At 43.1% G+C, this 17141-nt stretch overlaps 1 protein-coding gene across 1 annotated transcript in view; it reads right to left on the bottom strand.

The window, feature by feature from the left end:
• Positions 1 to 17141, bottom strand: part of LOC118422320 (cell adhesion molecule 2-like) — a 66593-nt gene that overhangs the window by 23358 nt on the left and 26094 nt on the right. The window contains exon 3 of the mRNA XM_035829838.1: positions 10316 to 10615. Coding sequence (XP_035685731.1) covers positions 10316 to 10615 — 300 coding nt within the window. The remainder of the gene's footprint in view (positions 1 to 10315; positions 10616 to 17141) is intronic.

Below are 17141 nucleotides of genomic sequence, written 5' to 3'. Positions count from 1 at the left end.
GGCGGTGCGTTAAATGGCAGGCCACGTTCAAATACGTTATTAGTGTACTCTTGCATATTTCCATTCTTCAGAAAGGACGATTTGTGGCCACTATCTTGGCGCATTTCCGTGCACGATGCGGTGGTTGTCTTTGGACGTCAGGTTCATTTTGTAGTTTCTAAATGTCGCCATTAAACATTTCCAAAACCGAGCGATGAAGGACAGACAACATTCAGATACGTTATTAGTGTACTCTTGCATATTTCCATTTTTCAGAAAGGACGATATCTGGCCACTATCATGGCGTATTTCCGTGCACGCTGCGGTGGTTGTCTTTGGACGTCGGGTTCATTTTGTAGTTTCTGAATGTCGCCATAAACCATTTCCAAAACCGAGCGATAAATGGCAGGCCACATTTAAATACTTTATTGATGAATGCACACTTGCATTTTTCCATTTTCAGAAAGGACGATATCTGGACGTAACCTTGGCGTATTTCCGTGCACGCTGCATGCAGCGGTTGTCTTTGGAAGTCGGGTTCATTTTTGTACTTTCTAAATGTCGCCATAAAACATTTCAAACCTAGCGTTAAATGGCAGAACATATTCAAATACTTTATTGATAAATGTACACTTGCATATTTCCATATCTTGGAAAGAACGATATCTGGCCGTTATCTCGGCGTATTTCTGTGCGGTTTTCTTTGGACGTCGGGTTCATTTTGTACTTTCTGAATGTCGCCATAAACCATTTCAAACCGAGCCGGTGTTTTATGTGGCGGAAGATGTCCCTTTATCAAGCGCACACGGGAGGGAGGTAAAACTCCAGCGCCGCATGCAGCCCAAACATTCGTCAAATTGCCTGACATATAAAAGTTAACCGTGCTGATATTTGACGAGCGGCTCGGCCCTGTAATAAACCGGTGGAGTCAGGTTTACAGCCGCCTAGTGGTTCTGTAGCACAAAGGTAACTTTTCCCATAAGAAACGGCCGCAAGTCGACCGTGTGTGCAAATGGTTTCCTGGTATCGAACGTGATCAACGCTCTTAAGTGCAACGTTTTCAAGTGCACGCCCAGCCCGGTGGTGAACCCAATATTTCAACATTCGTGCACGTTGGGTTAAAAGACAAAGTGGTGAACAACAGAAATGAAATGGACGTGTGGATAAGTGCGGTGTAACCCAGAGGTCCTGGGCTATCATGCTAACAATATTTCCCTCTTGGAAAAGGCACTTACTAGTACAGCTTTCCTAACGGCACACAGGTGTCGGACTTCGGTTGGTGAGGTAAAAGAAAGGGGAGAGGGTTGGGCTCCGTGTGGCCGTGTGGAGGACAAGCCACAGCCCCTACCTCACAAAATGCCACGGCCTCACAAAATACTATGGGACAGAACTGAACTTGCCTTATCAAGCTTAATATCCTGTGTATGTGGTACTGTTATGAACATGAGTGCAGTGCCATATTGTCCATGTCTGTTCATTAGTAAATCTAAAAAAAATGAAATAGCCAGCAAGTCTGACCAGCTTGCTGAGACTGAGCCATTCTCTGAGAAATGACTACAAGGCCCTGCGTACTGTGCATCGCGGCAATTCCCAAATCTCCCTACCACAAGTACAAAGGAACACGCCGGCCCCCACACTCTCTAATATGAGAACGAAGCATTGATTTACTGTTGGGTAAAGTGACACGCAGTTTACGGCTTTCCCGATGAAAGGTCGGACTATCGGGCCGGGTAATCAGCTGATGATGGAAACTTGCAACAGCTTCTCCGGTCGGTCAATTACCTCAAAGGTGAGCCACCCGCGGAGGTTATCATTGGCATGTAGGGGGGATACACTTAATACTCCCCGCCTGATGATGGTCGTGTTGGCAATCTCAGGGTGTCCATGGACATGTGCGGGTCTTAAAAAGTAATGAGAACCCCCGCCTTCACATCATCACAGTAGGACCCAACACTTTCTTCTTTGCCTGGCAGCTGATGATATGTTGAGGGAATTGTGGCACAGAACTAAGGACATGTGGAAACATTATGTGCGGGTCTTAAAAGTAATGAGAACGCCCGCCTCCACATCATCACAGTAGGAGCAGATCCAACAGTTTCTTCTTTGCCTGGCAACATGGATTGAGCGGATTATGACACAAAATCAAGGACGTTATATGTCCTTGACAAAACTAAGGACTTATCGAATCATTATTTTGACTAACTGAATCATTTGTATTTGTGAGTGTTACTGTGGTTAGCTGTCCTACTGATGTTCGCGTAGGCAATATCAGGGTTTCCGTGTACATGTGGTGGTGTGTTACGCCGAATGGCGGTTATACCGGCTATATAGATACAGATGTGCGGGTCTTAAAAAGTAATGAGAACCCCCGTCTCCACATCATCACAGTAGGATCCAACACTTTCTTCTTTGCCTGGCAGCTGGTGATATGTTGAGGGGATTGTGGCGCAAAACTAAGGACGTGTGGAAACATTATGTGCGGGTCTTAAAAGTAATGAGAACCCCCGCCTCCACATCATCACAGTAGGATCCAACACTTTTTTCTTTGGTTGGCAGCTGATGACATGTTGAGGGGATTGCGGCACAGAACTAAGGACGTATGGAAACATTATTTTTAACTACCTGTAGCAGTTTGGGTGGATTTGTGGTTAGCTGTCCTACTGATGGACTAGGCGGTCGATGTTCAAATCCTGGCTGCTGCCACTTAAAAGAAAAGGCACGCGGTAGTTTGTATGCAATCTTCAAGTTACTCCTAGCTCCAACGGTTGTTACACATGTACCCCCATGAACAATTAAGATTTTTTTGTGAGTCTATGTGTGTGTGTTTGGTTGAGTGTGTGTGTGTGTGTGTGTGTGTGTGTGTGTGTGTGCGTGTGTGTGTGTGTGTGTGTGTGTGTGTGTTTGGTTGTGTGTGTGTGTGTGTGTGTGTGTGTGTGTGTGTGTGTGAGTGTGGGGGGGTCTGTCTGTTTGTCTGTCTGTCTGTTTGTCTGTTAGTATCGTTTGTTGATTAATAAAGAAAGAAAGAAACAAGTCGACCTAAGCGGGAGAACCTAAGGTCAAATGTAAGGTACGTGTCCTTGCCATGATTAGTGAGAGATTATCTGTTCATCACAAGCTACAGAAGCCTGACCGATCCACATTTCAACCCGTACCAATTACCCGTACCCCCGTACAACACAGAGCAGATGAGTTGATAGATGGATCCCGCCACCCTGCTCACATCACCATGTCACACGTGATGGGGTTCGCGGGGTCAGGTTTGACCTGACTTGATTAGATTTTACGGTTAGCGGCACTGTCAATAATTGCCTGCAAGGCTCGGTATTGGTCAGGGCTATCTGTTCGGAAGGACAACCAAGAGTTGACCATTAATCGTTCGAAGAAACAGCATACAGCTGATGAAAAAGCACGTCTACGTTGACCTTGTATGGACGCTACGTACATTCCAATGTCGGCCTCACTCAAATTGTATTTTGATTTACTATTACACTTCATGTTTGCTTGAGCTCCGACCTCTCCCACTCCGATTTTTAGTTAACGTTATCAATTTTTCTGTTAATTAAAACAGATATACTTTGCTGTATAAATTGGAGCATTATTGATTTATCTTATTTCACCTTGACGTATGTCTATCACTAATTTGGGGCTCACCCTATGTTTCCTTTCTGTTATTTCAAAGTCATGATTTATTATATTTCTGTCGTTGCATTTGGTATAATTCTAATCTGGACTCCAGGAAGAGTAGTGACGTATCACTAATGGAGATAAAAATCAACCAAACCGAACTGCAAACTAATCCTCAGCAAAGCACGGCTAGCTTCTCTACAATAGATTTGAAAACAATGGAAACGTAATCCCTATATCGTACTAATAAAAGCACAATCTATGGGATGGATGGCAGCGTTTTACAAAACACTCTTAACGTTCTAATAGCTGCATCAATTAGTCGTACAAAAGCATTCTCAGCGAGGCGTGAACAGATATTGCGTCCCAATAACGGATCGAAAATCCTTGAGAAACTCATCCCCGTCCCGACCAATATATAAGCAGCATCTCCAGGCGTCATCGGAAAACGATGTCACCCCGTTCAGTCGGGCACCTTCCCAACCTTTAGAAGGTCAGTGAAAACTTAATCCCCGTCCAGATTAATGAAAGCAGGATTAGCTGTAATGGATCGAAAACGTTCCACAAGGCTTCAAACAGGCTAATGTCCTCATCAATCACCACAAGACACAAATGCCGAGGAAGGCGTTACCATCATCGCCAGGATGGATCGAAACACACAGAAAACTTAATACCTATCCAAGACCTATAACAGTAGCATCACCGGAAAGGATCGAAAAACAATAAAAATCTAATAGAATGTAGCGTCTCCGGGACGAATTGACCACTCAGAATCTGTAATCCGTGGCCAGAGCTGCGGAAACACCGGTTTTCCAGCGCGATCCCCCCGAACTCTCGCAGGCATTACTCTTTAGCATCCGGAATTGTGGAAACCCGGGTTTATCTCACAAACTCAAGTTCATTTACTTCTACTGAGCTGTGGATCCACGAGATTTTTCATATGGTCTCAGAAAACTCAGGCAGTCATTATTTCTAGTAATCCGGAGCTAGAAGCACCAGGGTTTCTCTCTCGGTCACAGTGACTTGCTGGGTCATAGCTCCTGGTGATTCGTACATGTGGAACCCCAGGTTATCTCACATGGCCTTCGTAAACTCAAGTTCATTTACTTCTACTGAACTGTAGATCCACGAGATTTTAGAATTGGTCTCAGAAAACTCAAGCAGTCATTATTTCTAGTATTCTGTGGCACACTGGTCTCAGAACACTTACGCAGTCTTAACTCCAGGTGAGATTCATACGGTGCTCGTGAACGTTAACAGTCATTGCTCTCGGTGATCCGGAAAAAAAGAGCCTCAGTTTTTTTTCACACGCGGTTTCCATGAACTCACACAGCCGTTGCTCTTGGTGATCCGGAGCTTTAGAATATCAGGTGTTCTCACATTGTCTTCGTAAACTCAGGCAGTCATTTCTCATGGTGGGATGTGGATACCTGGGTTTTATCATCTGGTCTCCTGGTATTCCGGCTGTCATTACTCCTGGTTAGCTGTGGAACTCCGAGTTTTCGTATTCTCACATGGTCTTCGTTTGCTCATAGAGCCATTACTCCTGATTATCCGGAGAACTCCTTGTTAGTGCTCCTGGTAATCCGGAGCTGGAGAACACCGGATTTTCTCAAGTGATCTCAGAAAATTCGAGCAGTCATTATTCCTGATGAACCGGAACTGGAACTTCGTCAGGGTTGTTTCTTTGGGCTTTCTCACAAGGTCACGGTGATCTCACACAGCAGTTGCTCCTGGTGATTCGGAGTTGGGAACCTCATGTTTTTTTCTCACATGGTCTCCATGAACTCACAGTCAATACTCTTGATGATACGGAGCTAGAAAATACCAGTTCTCCGTGAACTCTCACAGCCACTGCTCGTGGTGATACAGAGCTATAGAACACCGGCTTTTTTTAACACGGTCTCCGTGAACTCACAGTCAATACTCCAGGTGATACGAAGTAAAAACACCATAGTTCTCCTTGAACTCTACCAGTCACTGCTCCTGAGGATACGGAGCTGTAGAACACAGGGTTTCCTCACATGGTCTCCGTAAACCCATGCAGTCATTACTTCCAGTGATTCATTAGCTGATCTGACTGGTGGTGTCTATTACTGTCTCCCCGGAGGCGAGCGTACTTATGTACACGTTGTTGCTTTTAGTGAGGAAGCTCAACATCTCGGCAAGGCCATCTGTCTTGTGCACAGCGCGGCGCTTGTGTGGCCTATCTGCTGCAGTCAGGCTTCCTCCGGTGTGCAGTAGACATTGTTTCAGCACCTCTAAATCATCCAATCTTTGTTTGAGCAGATAAAGCCTCTCATCTAGATGCATCGACGACGTCGGCAAAGGTTAATGCTAAAGTTATGTTCCATACTTGAAAGATATCGTGTTGGAATCTCTGCATTGAGACTTCGTAATCTAGCATATCTTTTAGACGACCTTACTTCCCTCTTTATTATGGTGGTGCCTCCATTTCAGTCTATCTAAGATACGATTCTTACAGGCGACTGAAAACATACAGTTATGTCTGCTTGCCTATCACCTCAGTGTGCCTTCAAAAGATTGCAGTTGGCAGTACGAGAAAGCAATAAAGAAGCAAGATACGTCCTTGAATGGCAGTTTTTGTAACGCTTCGAAGACACCGATTTTTTTTACTTGGAGAGGTTACGGTGGGATAACATAGAGACACTCAGCACAGACGTAGTCCCGTATAGACGGCTGCTTTCAATAACGAGGAGACTCCACCCAGAAAAGAACATCGGCAGATTGATGGAGGGTGGCCCTCCCTCTCCTTTGTGCTGTACTATTTCACACAGTCGCGCAATATAACACCAACAGATCTATCCCCCGCGTTTGTAATGTTTCCCTAAAGGGCATCTATACGTTATTTTGGCGCTATCGCAGACATCGGTGAAACGCATTATCCACAAATCTAACACATCCTCGGCGCTTTGTCATGTTGTAGTAAAGGGCAGACATACATTATTTATCTTCCCGGTTTCCAATACCTCAAAATAGCTCACTTTCTCCGGGGCTGTACCGCATACGGCTAGAGATTTTCATCTTATTCCATGACTATATCTTCTAATCCAAAATCTATTTTGTTCAGTGTGTTTTTCAAACTTACTTCACAACTATATCAACTCAACTTACCGATTACAGGGAGAAATGTACTTTTCTTTCAAGTCAAACTGGTTATTCATACATAGGGAATTAGTATAAATGCATCTTCCTCAAGCTTCAAACAGTAATAAGAACACCCTTACACTCTACCTATTCATTAATATTTCAAGGTCCCGGCGATGAAACTTCAGGCACACCCCTCAGCCTCATTACATTCCGTATGCGCTGTACATCCATCTCAGCGCAAATATACTGCTCCCCAAACAGTCATACTGACAAGTCTTAATTTCATGGATATTAAATCGCAGGACGTGACAGCATATCTGCTGATTTGCTTGTTACACATTCACAGATATCTTTCGAGGGGAAAGGGAGGGGACGTGCCAATTTGATAATTGTTATCGATAGATTTGTAGACTAACATATGGAAACTACAAAAAAAAATAGGTGATGAGTCTATGTGGCTTGACTTGTCTTGACTTGAGTGAGCGAATGACTGAGTGATTGAGAGAGTGAGTGAGTGAGTGAGTGAGTGAGTGTGGATGAGTGAGTGAGTGAATGAATGAATGACTGAGCTATATCTAAGAAATATTGCTAGCACCGTCTCAATAATCCTTTATCATGTCGCCCTCGGAGACTTTGCCCTAAATTTCTGCATCTGGAATGTTCTAGATTATCACCAGCCTCACATCTTCTCCCCCTCAGCGAGTTCAACCAAGTGTCGCGGAAGCAATGACCTCTTACTTCAGCCACGGCCGCGTTAGTCTGCATATATATCGATTCCGTAGCACTTTTCTGCCAGCGGTCTTTTCGTGGCGCCTCGTGATAAATAATTCTCAAGATAGAAGAAACAGAGAGGAGGAACGTAAGATTGAGAACCTCCACTGTTGTCATAACTCAATGTGGAGTCCATGTTGTTAAGACTGTTTGTTCGTCCGGACCTCTCGAGATTTGAACGGCTAACCGGATGCAGGTCATCTGCAGCCTGAGCGCACTGGGTCATCATGGTGTCGCACACAAGAATACCCTTTACACACGCTCACATAAAGAAAGGTCACAGGATCCAGTTTCCACCAGCGCTCTCACTCGCACAGATATCTCATGGTGTTCAATGAGAGGTCACTAGCTAGCTGAGGCCCCTTTCCCCGAAACGGTGATCGCTGAGCAACCAAATTGGATTTCTGTGTCACCTTTGATGTCATAATGGGAACATGATGTAAAAGGTAATGAAACAGACAAAACGTCACACAATTTGTTTCTCAGGCCCTGGCCACATACATCGAAATTTTTATGGCGGTAACAACGCCATACGTCACACGTAAAAAAAATCGGACGCAATAGTTTAAGTACATAAAGCCGTGGTCATAAACGTCAAAGGTCATCGTACAATGCGGTCATAAGTTGTCGCAGCCTATAGTGAAAAGGAGATGTTAACGTTTGGCCCTATGAACTATCTTTAGTCGCATATGTTTACATAATATACATCGATCTGGTAAAACATAAGCGGCATTTTCGTAACGTCATATGATAAATGATTATTGATGAATAATTATTGAAAAGGCGGGGCACATGTTGTCTTGAAAAAGAGACCCTCTACTGCTTCAGATCATCGTATCGTGAACTTGAAGTTCTTAAAACTGTCGGTCCTTCTTGTCCTGTGAGAGTTATACTCCTAGCCAGATCTACTGCATATCGATAGAAACTGCTCCGTGCCTTTATGTGGAGGCACAGTATATCACGTGAAACTCGCCTTCTTGAACGAGTTGACGCAGATATCGCCGAAGCAATGTCCCTGCGCCTGACATACAGCCGCGTTTGTCTACATATATATCGATTTTGCCCGCACTTTTCTGCTTTATGTAGGATTTTTCCGCAGCGCCACATGATAAATATTCCTCAAGACAAAGGCGAACTTCAGAAAGAGACCTCAGATGATGCCCTGCCCGCCTACTCTATATATGATAATCCCAGTACCATGACATCCCCAGACGTCAATCATCGCGCATATTGGGATCTACATGTACGTAACCCCCCTTCACCCACCAGTGATCGGGCAGTGGGATCTACAAGACTTTGTTCCACATGGCCGTCCTCCTGACAACCTTCCCGCCCCCGGGCAGACACTAAACCCCTTCATGCCGCAGCTCACAGGTCGATGCCCTTCCAGCCGCCACCCTCATCGATATCGCCTACGGGCGGTCGAAGAAAGCTTCTGTGATCTGAGAAAATCTCTGAACCGGCGCCAAGCGCATTCCGGGCGAGTTACAGCCGGACTAAAACTTTATAGAGAGATTATGTAAGTTGTTGAACATGAAAGTATGGGCTTACGGCTGATATGTATCGAGTTTCATCTGTCACACTCACACCGGTATCAGTTCACACCTGTGAACCCTAGGATCAGGTTACAAATCCCGTGTACATCTCACTGTCACGTTGGACATTCCGTGTCGACAGGGGAGGGTTTTGTTCTTGACGCCTGTAGCTTAACCTGTCATTTGTGGATCTGTGAAACCACTGTGAGAAGATGCCTTCTGCTGTAGGGCACGCGCGTCGTACCAATGTCCATCCGATAAGGCCCTTTTAAACTAGTATAGGAATGAGCCAGACATCCTCTATATAAAATTCATTGTACAACTTGTACAACACTGTACAACATGTATATTCTTTTGAATTCGGAGTGTATGCTACAAATTATCACTGCATTCCAGATATTTGTGCGTCCTATTCTCGTGGCCCTCCCGAATGTTTTTGAGGTGAAGAAATATCAAACGGCATTTAAAGTGTATTCTAACCATTTAAACTGCATTCTAAAGCATGTGAAGGCCCTATTAGGCAGATAGAAAGGGAAAATGAAAATCTGAGAGCCTCTTATTGAATCAGTTACTAAGTTAAAACTAAAAGGACCACCCTGAATATGCATAGATAGATAGATAAATAAAAAGGATACTTAATGGGAACTCATTTTGGACCAGAAGTTTGCTGGCTTTAGGACGAAATATACCATTATCACATTATCAGGAAAAGGCGCCTTGAAGGCGCATAGATTACACCCAATGCTAAACTTCAGGAAGTGACTTCCTCCTGAATGTCTTAGTATCAACGTCAAGGAACCCAAGCCAAGGAGCCACATCATCAAGATTGACAGCAGAACAAATTGGTTTAAGAACAAAACATTATAATTGAATCGACCCGTTTGATAATGAGATAAATTCAGCGAATGTCGATAAATCGATCATTCACTCATTTCAGACTCTTTCCTTCGTCCGTTCATCCATACTTGGTGGAAGGACACCATAACATAACATACAGAGATAGGATTACAAATGAGAAAGAGTGTCAAAGGAGTGAGACAAAATCCCGTAGCACCACCATCACAGAGAGTTGAGTTAAGCATTACCGTTAAATGCCTGTGGAAGAACAAGCTAAAACAGCGCTGCACTAGCAACCTAACAAAGTTAAGGGGAAGTCAAAAACTAACTTGAAGACAAAGGAACCTCGACTAACTGGGGGTTAGCCTGAAGAATATGGAAGCCGAAATATCCCTGAGTGGAGAAGACTTGAAGCCCGACGTGTCTAAGTACTAGTAAGATGGTTTGTTTGTACTTACATTGCACGTCCAGGACGGTCCAGACGACCTGAGGTTGGACGGTTCCCGGGAAGTGCTGGTCCGCCCTGCAGCTGAGGTTTGCCCCGTTGTGCCACTTCGTCAGCCTCGGCACCAGGTAATTCACCTCCACCCCGTTCCCCGAGGTCTCCGTGTCCGACTGGTTATACTGCACCGAACCGTTGTACCAGGACAGGCGGGGGAGGGGGCTGCCTCCCTCCGAGCGGCATGTTAGCACAGCCCCCTCCCCAACGCGATGAGGGTTGGAATTCCCCGTAATCCTGGGTGGCTCAGGCGGTGGCACTGCAAATGGAGACGGAGTAACAGTGTTATCAAAAAGTACAGGGTGTGTTAATGAGCCAATAGTGGGGAGGGTAAATCCATTTGCCATTGATCGCCGCCATTTTGTCAAAGCAAAGCTGATTATTGCCGCTTATGTTTCCAAATTAGGTGACGACCCCATTTAAGGACCTGATTAAAGGTGCTGACTCGGCGGCGATGATCTGTCTCCTGTGGATCAATAAAAACCGCGGCATCTAATCCTGCCGCGATCAATTCTGCAGGGCGGACTTAATCTAATCTTCAAGGAGAGATGGCAACACAACACCATGCCAGGAAGGGTGCAGCTGAGAGTGCTGAATCAGTAACCATGAGCTGTTTATGGGATTGTGACTGCTGTGAAAAATGGACGTATTGTTTTGAAGTGTGTCTACGTGTCTGTCTTTCTGTCTGTGTGTGTGTGTGTGTGTGTGTATATGTATATATATATATATATATATATATGTGTGTGTGTGTGTGTGTGTGTGTGTGTGTGTGTGTCTGTATGTGTGTTTGTGTGTGTGTGTGTGTGTGTGTGTGTGTGTGTGTGTGTGTGTGTGTGTGTGCCATGTGGCCATGATTTGTTATGGCAGATAGCTTTTGAGGTAAAATATATTGGCATAGGTTTGGGCCCCTAGTAGGTTGCTCTGCAGGGGCACTTTTTGCTAAGGTTTTGGAAACTACTTCATTGTGTGGCAGGTTACAAAACCTCAACTGACTCATAGTTTTCCTACCAATATGAGCTGTCATACCGCGCTCTCTAGTTATCCATGCTTTGGATATGGCAAATCGTTATAAAGTTACATCATAAGCTGCTAATACAAAGGCAAGTGCGTACAAATTCGCGCGGTTCACAAAGGGGTGCTACAAGAAAAATGTCCTGCAGACGGAATCTCGATAGCCCCCTCCATTTAGTCTCCAGCCGGACAGATTGTGTTCAATTAGTGAGGCAATGACGTACTTGGTCTGCACAGGTTGTCACTAGAGTAAATTTGTTACCAATAGAGGGAGGAGAAAATGAACGTAATAAGGGTCCTCAGTGGCACATTGCCAATCGCTTCCTCCACGTACTCACGGCAATACAGGGTATCATTGTTTGATGATCTGTGTCGAGTATGCCAAAGCAACTTAATTCTGCTTTAACGTCTATACTTTCACTTACTCACTTGAAGTGTGGTGATTGTTTTTACGTTAACCTCTTCCCAATGTACTCTCACCTCCTGAACGTTGGTAATAAAATGCTGCCAGTTCTTCTGCATTAAGGTTTACACTTTGACTTACTTACTTGAAGTGTGGTGATTGTTTTCGACTTAACCTCCTCTCAATGTACTCTCACGTAGCGAACGTTGATAACAAAATGCTGCCAGTACTTCTGCATTAAGATACACCAAAAAGTAGTTACTCAAGCAACTGGATATGGTTTTGGAAACGGTTTACACTTTGACTTACTCATTTGAAGTGTGGTGATTGTTTTCAACTTACTTAACCTCCTCTCAATGTACTCTCACGTCGCGAACGTTGATAACCAAATGCTGCCTGTTCCCAGGAGGTCCCTTCTGCTGGCAACGGGACATCATCTACCAGATGCGCCACTCATTACCAATCAGTGCAGCATTAATATCACTCCCCCAGACGGGCCCGTTTACGCCCAAATTTGGTACTAATTGGAGAAGAAGAAGAAGCTTTCGGTAATGGTCGCCCTTGGTGGCCCACTGCAGATGGTTGTGTCCTTAACAGGGCAGAATAATCGTCCGACCTTTGCTAAAAATAGCGACGCTACACAGGTTTAGAGGCTGGTGGAGTTAATAACAGTTTTCTATTATAAGAATAGTTTCCAAAATACTGCAACAAAATTGATGGTAATCTCAGACGATTGGGATAAAAGCAAGGAGCACTCTGGGGAACTGCTCAGTAAAGATTGTCGTTTGCATGATGCCATCTTACTTTGTCTACCGCTGATGATCAGATTGGCAATAAACAAAGCATCCAGTATGAAAAACACAAATCACGTTCAACTTTCTACACCTCTCATACACATTTTACGACACAGAAGAACAGTTGCTGTTTGTTCCCTATCCATCTCCATATTTGCAATTTGCAACAGGACCCCCTCCAGTAGGTCCCCCACGTATTGTCGATTAGTGATGCAGTAATGTCACTTTCCGTAATGCACCGCCAGTGGAGAGACAAATTGTTACTAATCGACGACGAAGAAAACGCACGTAATGACCCCACCGCGGCTCATCGCAAATTGCCGCATTCCCGGCTTGACATCATGAATCGAGCCATCCCTCTCTGCTAACCTTTCTTGATCACGGTGGAAGAGGAGGTTTTAGATGGTTCCAAGGTAGGGTTCCAGGGCAATATAGGATATCAAGACGAAATGTTCATATAAATTTTCAATTTTGTGCCTTAAGTTAAAAGCAGTGGGAGACATTGCCATTTTGTCTGCAGTTGTTCATACGATGGTATTACTAGGAAAAAAATTAGAGATCTTGGTAATTATTACTGATGGTTCGAAACGTTCCTATATGCGGTTCTAGGGCGATATGGGATATCAAGACGAAATTTTCATGGTGAAGTTTCAATTCTGTGACTTAAAAGCGGCGGGAGACGTTGTGACTTGTTTGCAGTTTATCGATGGCTCTACCAGTAGACGTAGAGAATTATATTTTTTTCAACGTGTACTTTTACTTATCTATCTTGAAATTGGTAACTGATGGTTCCTATGTGCGGCAATATACGATATCAAGACAAAATGTTCATAGCGAATTTTCAATTCTGTGCTTTAAAAGCAGTAGGAGACATTGTCATCTTCACTGCAGTAGTTTATACGAAGGTTCTACCAGGAGAGAATTATATTTTTTCAACGTGTACTTTTATTACTTATCTATCATTTAGTTGGTAACTGATGGTTCCTATGTGCGGGTCTAGGGCTTTATACGATACCAAGACAAAATGTTCATAGCGAATTTTCAATTCTGTGCTTTAAAAGCAGTAGGAGACATTGTCATCTTCACTGCAGTAGTTTATACGAAGGTTCTACCAGGAGAGAATTATATTTTTTCAACGTGTACTTTTATTACTTATCTATCATTTAGTTGGTAACTGATGGTTCCTATGTGCGGGTCTAGGGCTTTATACGATATCAAGACAAAATGTTCATAGCGAATTTTCAATTCTGTGCTTTAAAAGCAGTAGGAGACATTGTCATCTTCACTGCAGTAGTTTATACGATGGTTCTACCAGGAGAGAATTATATAATTTGTTTTCAGCGTGTACTTTTATTACTTATCTATCTCGGTAACTTTTACTTTTATCTCACACACAAAACTGTGTTGATCACAGTGGTACAGGAGATTTTAGATGGTTTATAGGTAGAGGTCTAGGGCAATAATATAGGACATCAAGACGAAATGTTAATAGCGAATTTCAATTCTGTGCTTTAAATTAAAAGTAGTGGGAGACATTGTGATTTGTCTGCAGTTGTTTACACGATGGCTCTACCAGTAGAAGTACAGAATCATATTTTTTTCAAAGTGTACTTTTATTACTTATCTATCATCAAGTTGGTAACTGATGGTTCCTATGTGCGGGTCTAGGGCTTTATACGATATCAAGACAAAATGTTCATAGCGAATTTTCAATTCTGTGCTTTGAAAGCAGTAGGAGACATTGTCATTTTGTCTACAGTTGTTCATGCGGGGGTTCTACCAGAGAGAATTACATAATTTTTTCAAGGTGTACTTTTATTACTTATCTATCTTGGTAACTGTTACTTTATCTCACACACAAAACTGTGTTGATCACAGTGGTACAGGAGATTTTAGATGGTTCCTATGTGCGGGTCTAGGGCAATATAGGATATCAAGACGAAATGTTCATATGAATTTTCAATTCTGTGCCTTAAAAGCAGTGGGAGACATTGTCATTTTGTCTGCAGTTGTTCATACGAGGGTTCTACCAGGAGAGAATTATATGTTTGTTTAACGTGTACTTTTATTACTTATCTTTAAGTTGGTAACTGATAGTTCCTATGTGCGGTTTTAGGTCAATATACGATATCAAGACAAAATGTTCATAGCGAGTTTTCAATTCTGTGCTTTAAAAGCAGTAAGAGACATTGCCACTGCATTTTCACTGCAGTTGTTCATACGATGGCTCTACCAGTAGAGAATTATATATTGTTTTTAACGTGAACTTTTATTACTTATCTATCTTCAAGTTGGTAACTGATGGTTCCTATGTGCGGGTCTAGGGCTATATACGATATCAAGACAAAATGTTTATATGAATTTTCAATTTTGTGCCTTAAAAACAGTGTGAGACATTGCCATTTTTTTCTGCAGTTGTTCATACGATGGCTCTACCAGTAGAGAATTATACTTTTTTCAAAGTGTACTTTTATTACTTATCTATCTTCAAGTTGGTAACTGATGGTTTCTATGTGCGGGTCTAGGACAATATACGATAAAATGTTCATAGTGAATTTTCAATTCTGTGCTTTAAAAGCAGTAGGAGACATTGTCATTTTCACTGCAGTAGTTTATACGATGGTTCTAACAGGAGAGAATTACATAATTTCATTCTACGTATACTTTTATTACTTATCTATCTTGGTAACTATTACTTTTATCTCACTCTCAAAACTTTCCAACAGTTTAAAACAACCGGCCCTGCCCACGCATTAATCATAGCAAAATTGGGTGTTTCATTTTTACGGCGTTTAGCAAAGGATTCGAAGTCAACAAACTCGGATTCATAAACCCATTCATCACGGAATACAGCACCCCGCTGCTTTCACCACGAGGTGCCCGCTGTTTCCATCACTTATTATTACCTCACAATTACACCTAGGGCAAGAATATGCCATCATATATATCTAATATTTACAGCCCCCTGCCTTAAATTATAAAGTACGTCTGTTGATCGTGAACGCTGATAACAAAGTGCAGCCTGCCCTATGCGGGAATCATACACAGGGCTCGAAATACCACCTGCATATGCAGGTTAGTGCAAGTAAAATTCGAACTGTGCAGGTATTTCTGGTGTCTACCTGCATCTAGCCTGCACTGGTCTATGTACTTGGTTTTACACATAAATGTCCTATGATAAGTATAAGTATAGACGAAAAATAGAATGGTTCCTGAGCAATTTTAGTATGATCCATACTTCCTAAATTTAGAGTGGTGCAGGTAAAACTTGTCCGGTGCAGGTAATTTCCAATGTGTGCACCAGTGCACGTATGCAGAAAAAAGTACTGTACATGTATTTAAGTTCGCGGGGATTCAATTTCGCGGTAGCGGAAAAGTACTTTTTGCGGTGGTTTTAAGTTCATGGTAGCACCATGCACTGTAGTCTCCTACTACCATGGAAAATGTTCGCGGTGGTTTTAAGTTAACGGTGAAGGGGCCACAACGAAAACCGCGAACATTAAACCACCGCGACAGTTTTTTGCATTTACAGTATTCTCTCTAGACGCGCCGCTCATTGACCCTGAGACTATCCTATTCCTCAGGTTACGGCCTTGTCCGCCCCGGGATTACCTCAGAAGTGGAAGCCCGAACTCCATTTTACGGCGGCTTTGCGTTCCTATCAGCTTTAATACAGCTACATGCGCCGGTATCTTACACAGAAGACGCAGGAGATAGGGTGCATTTTTCTCCTTCCTCTGGCGTATCAATAAAGATTTCTCATGGCTTTGGATCAGGTCCACAGGCAGGAGTATCGAAGAGGGGGAATAACCTGAATATTTCTCCTTCCTCTAACACATCAATGAAGATTTCCTGTGGAAGTGTGGTCTTATATAAAGGTACAAGGCATTTTCTTCGCTATTAAGATAGAAACACGAAAATCGTCACTCTCGTCTGGTATCGAAGATTGAGCCCCCCTCATACCGACCTCTGGCCAGCAGCAAAACATGAGTATCGAAGAGGGAAGATGCAGGGGAAAACTTGAATATTACTCCTTCCTCTAACACATCACTAAAGATTTCCTGTCGCTCTATGTAAAGCACAAGAAATTTCTTCGCTATTAGAATAGAAACACGAACATCGTCACTCTCTTCTCGTATCAATAAAGATTTCTCATGGCTTTAGATAAGGTCTACAGGCCGGAGTATCGTAGAGGGAAGATGAGGGGGATACCGTGAATATTTCTCCTCCCTCTAACACATCAGTTGACTTGTGTAAAGCACAAGGCATTTATATTATTTGCTATTGAGATAAAAACTGGAAGATCGTCACTCTCGTCTCGTATCAATAAAGATTTCTCATGGCTTTGAATCAGGTCTAAAGGCCGGAGTATCGAAGAGGGAAGATGAGGGAGATAACGTGAATATTTCTCCTTCCTCTAACACATCAGTTAAGATTTCTTGTGGACTTGTGTAAAGCACAAGGCATTTTATTTGCTATTAAGATAGAAACACGAAGATCGTCACTCTCGTCTCGTATCGAAAATTTAGCCCCCTTAATAGCGACCTCTGACCAGCAACATAACAGAAGTATCATAG

This window comes from Branchiostoma floridae, chromosome 9 (genome assembly GCF_000003815.2).
Source record: "Branchiostoma floridae strain S238N-H82 chromosome 9, Bfl_VNyyK, whole genome shotgun sequence".
Lineage (NCBI taxonomy): Eukaryota > Metazoa > Chordata > Leptocardii > Amphioxiformes > Branchiostomatidae > Branchiostoma > Branchiostoma floridae.
The sequence above is the reverse complement of the archived record's forward strand: the minus strand, read 5'-3'. Positions and strand labels throughout refer to the sequence as shown.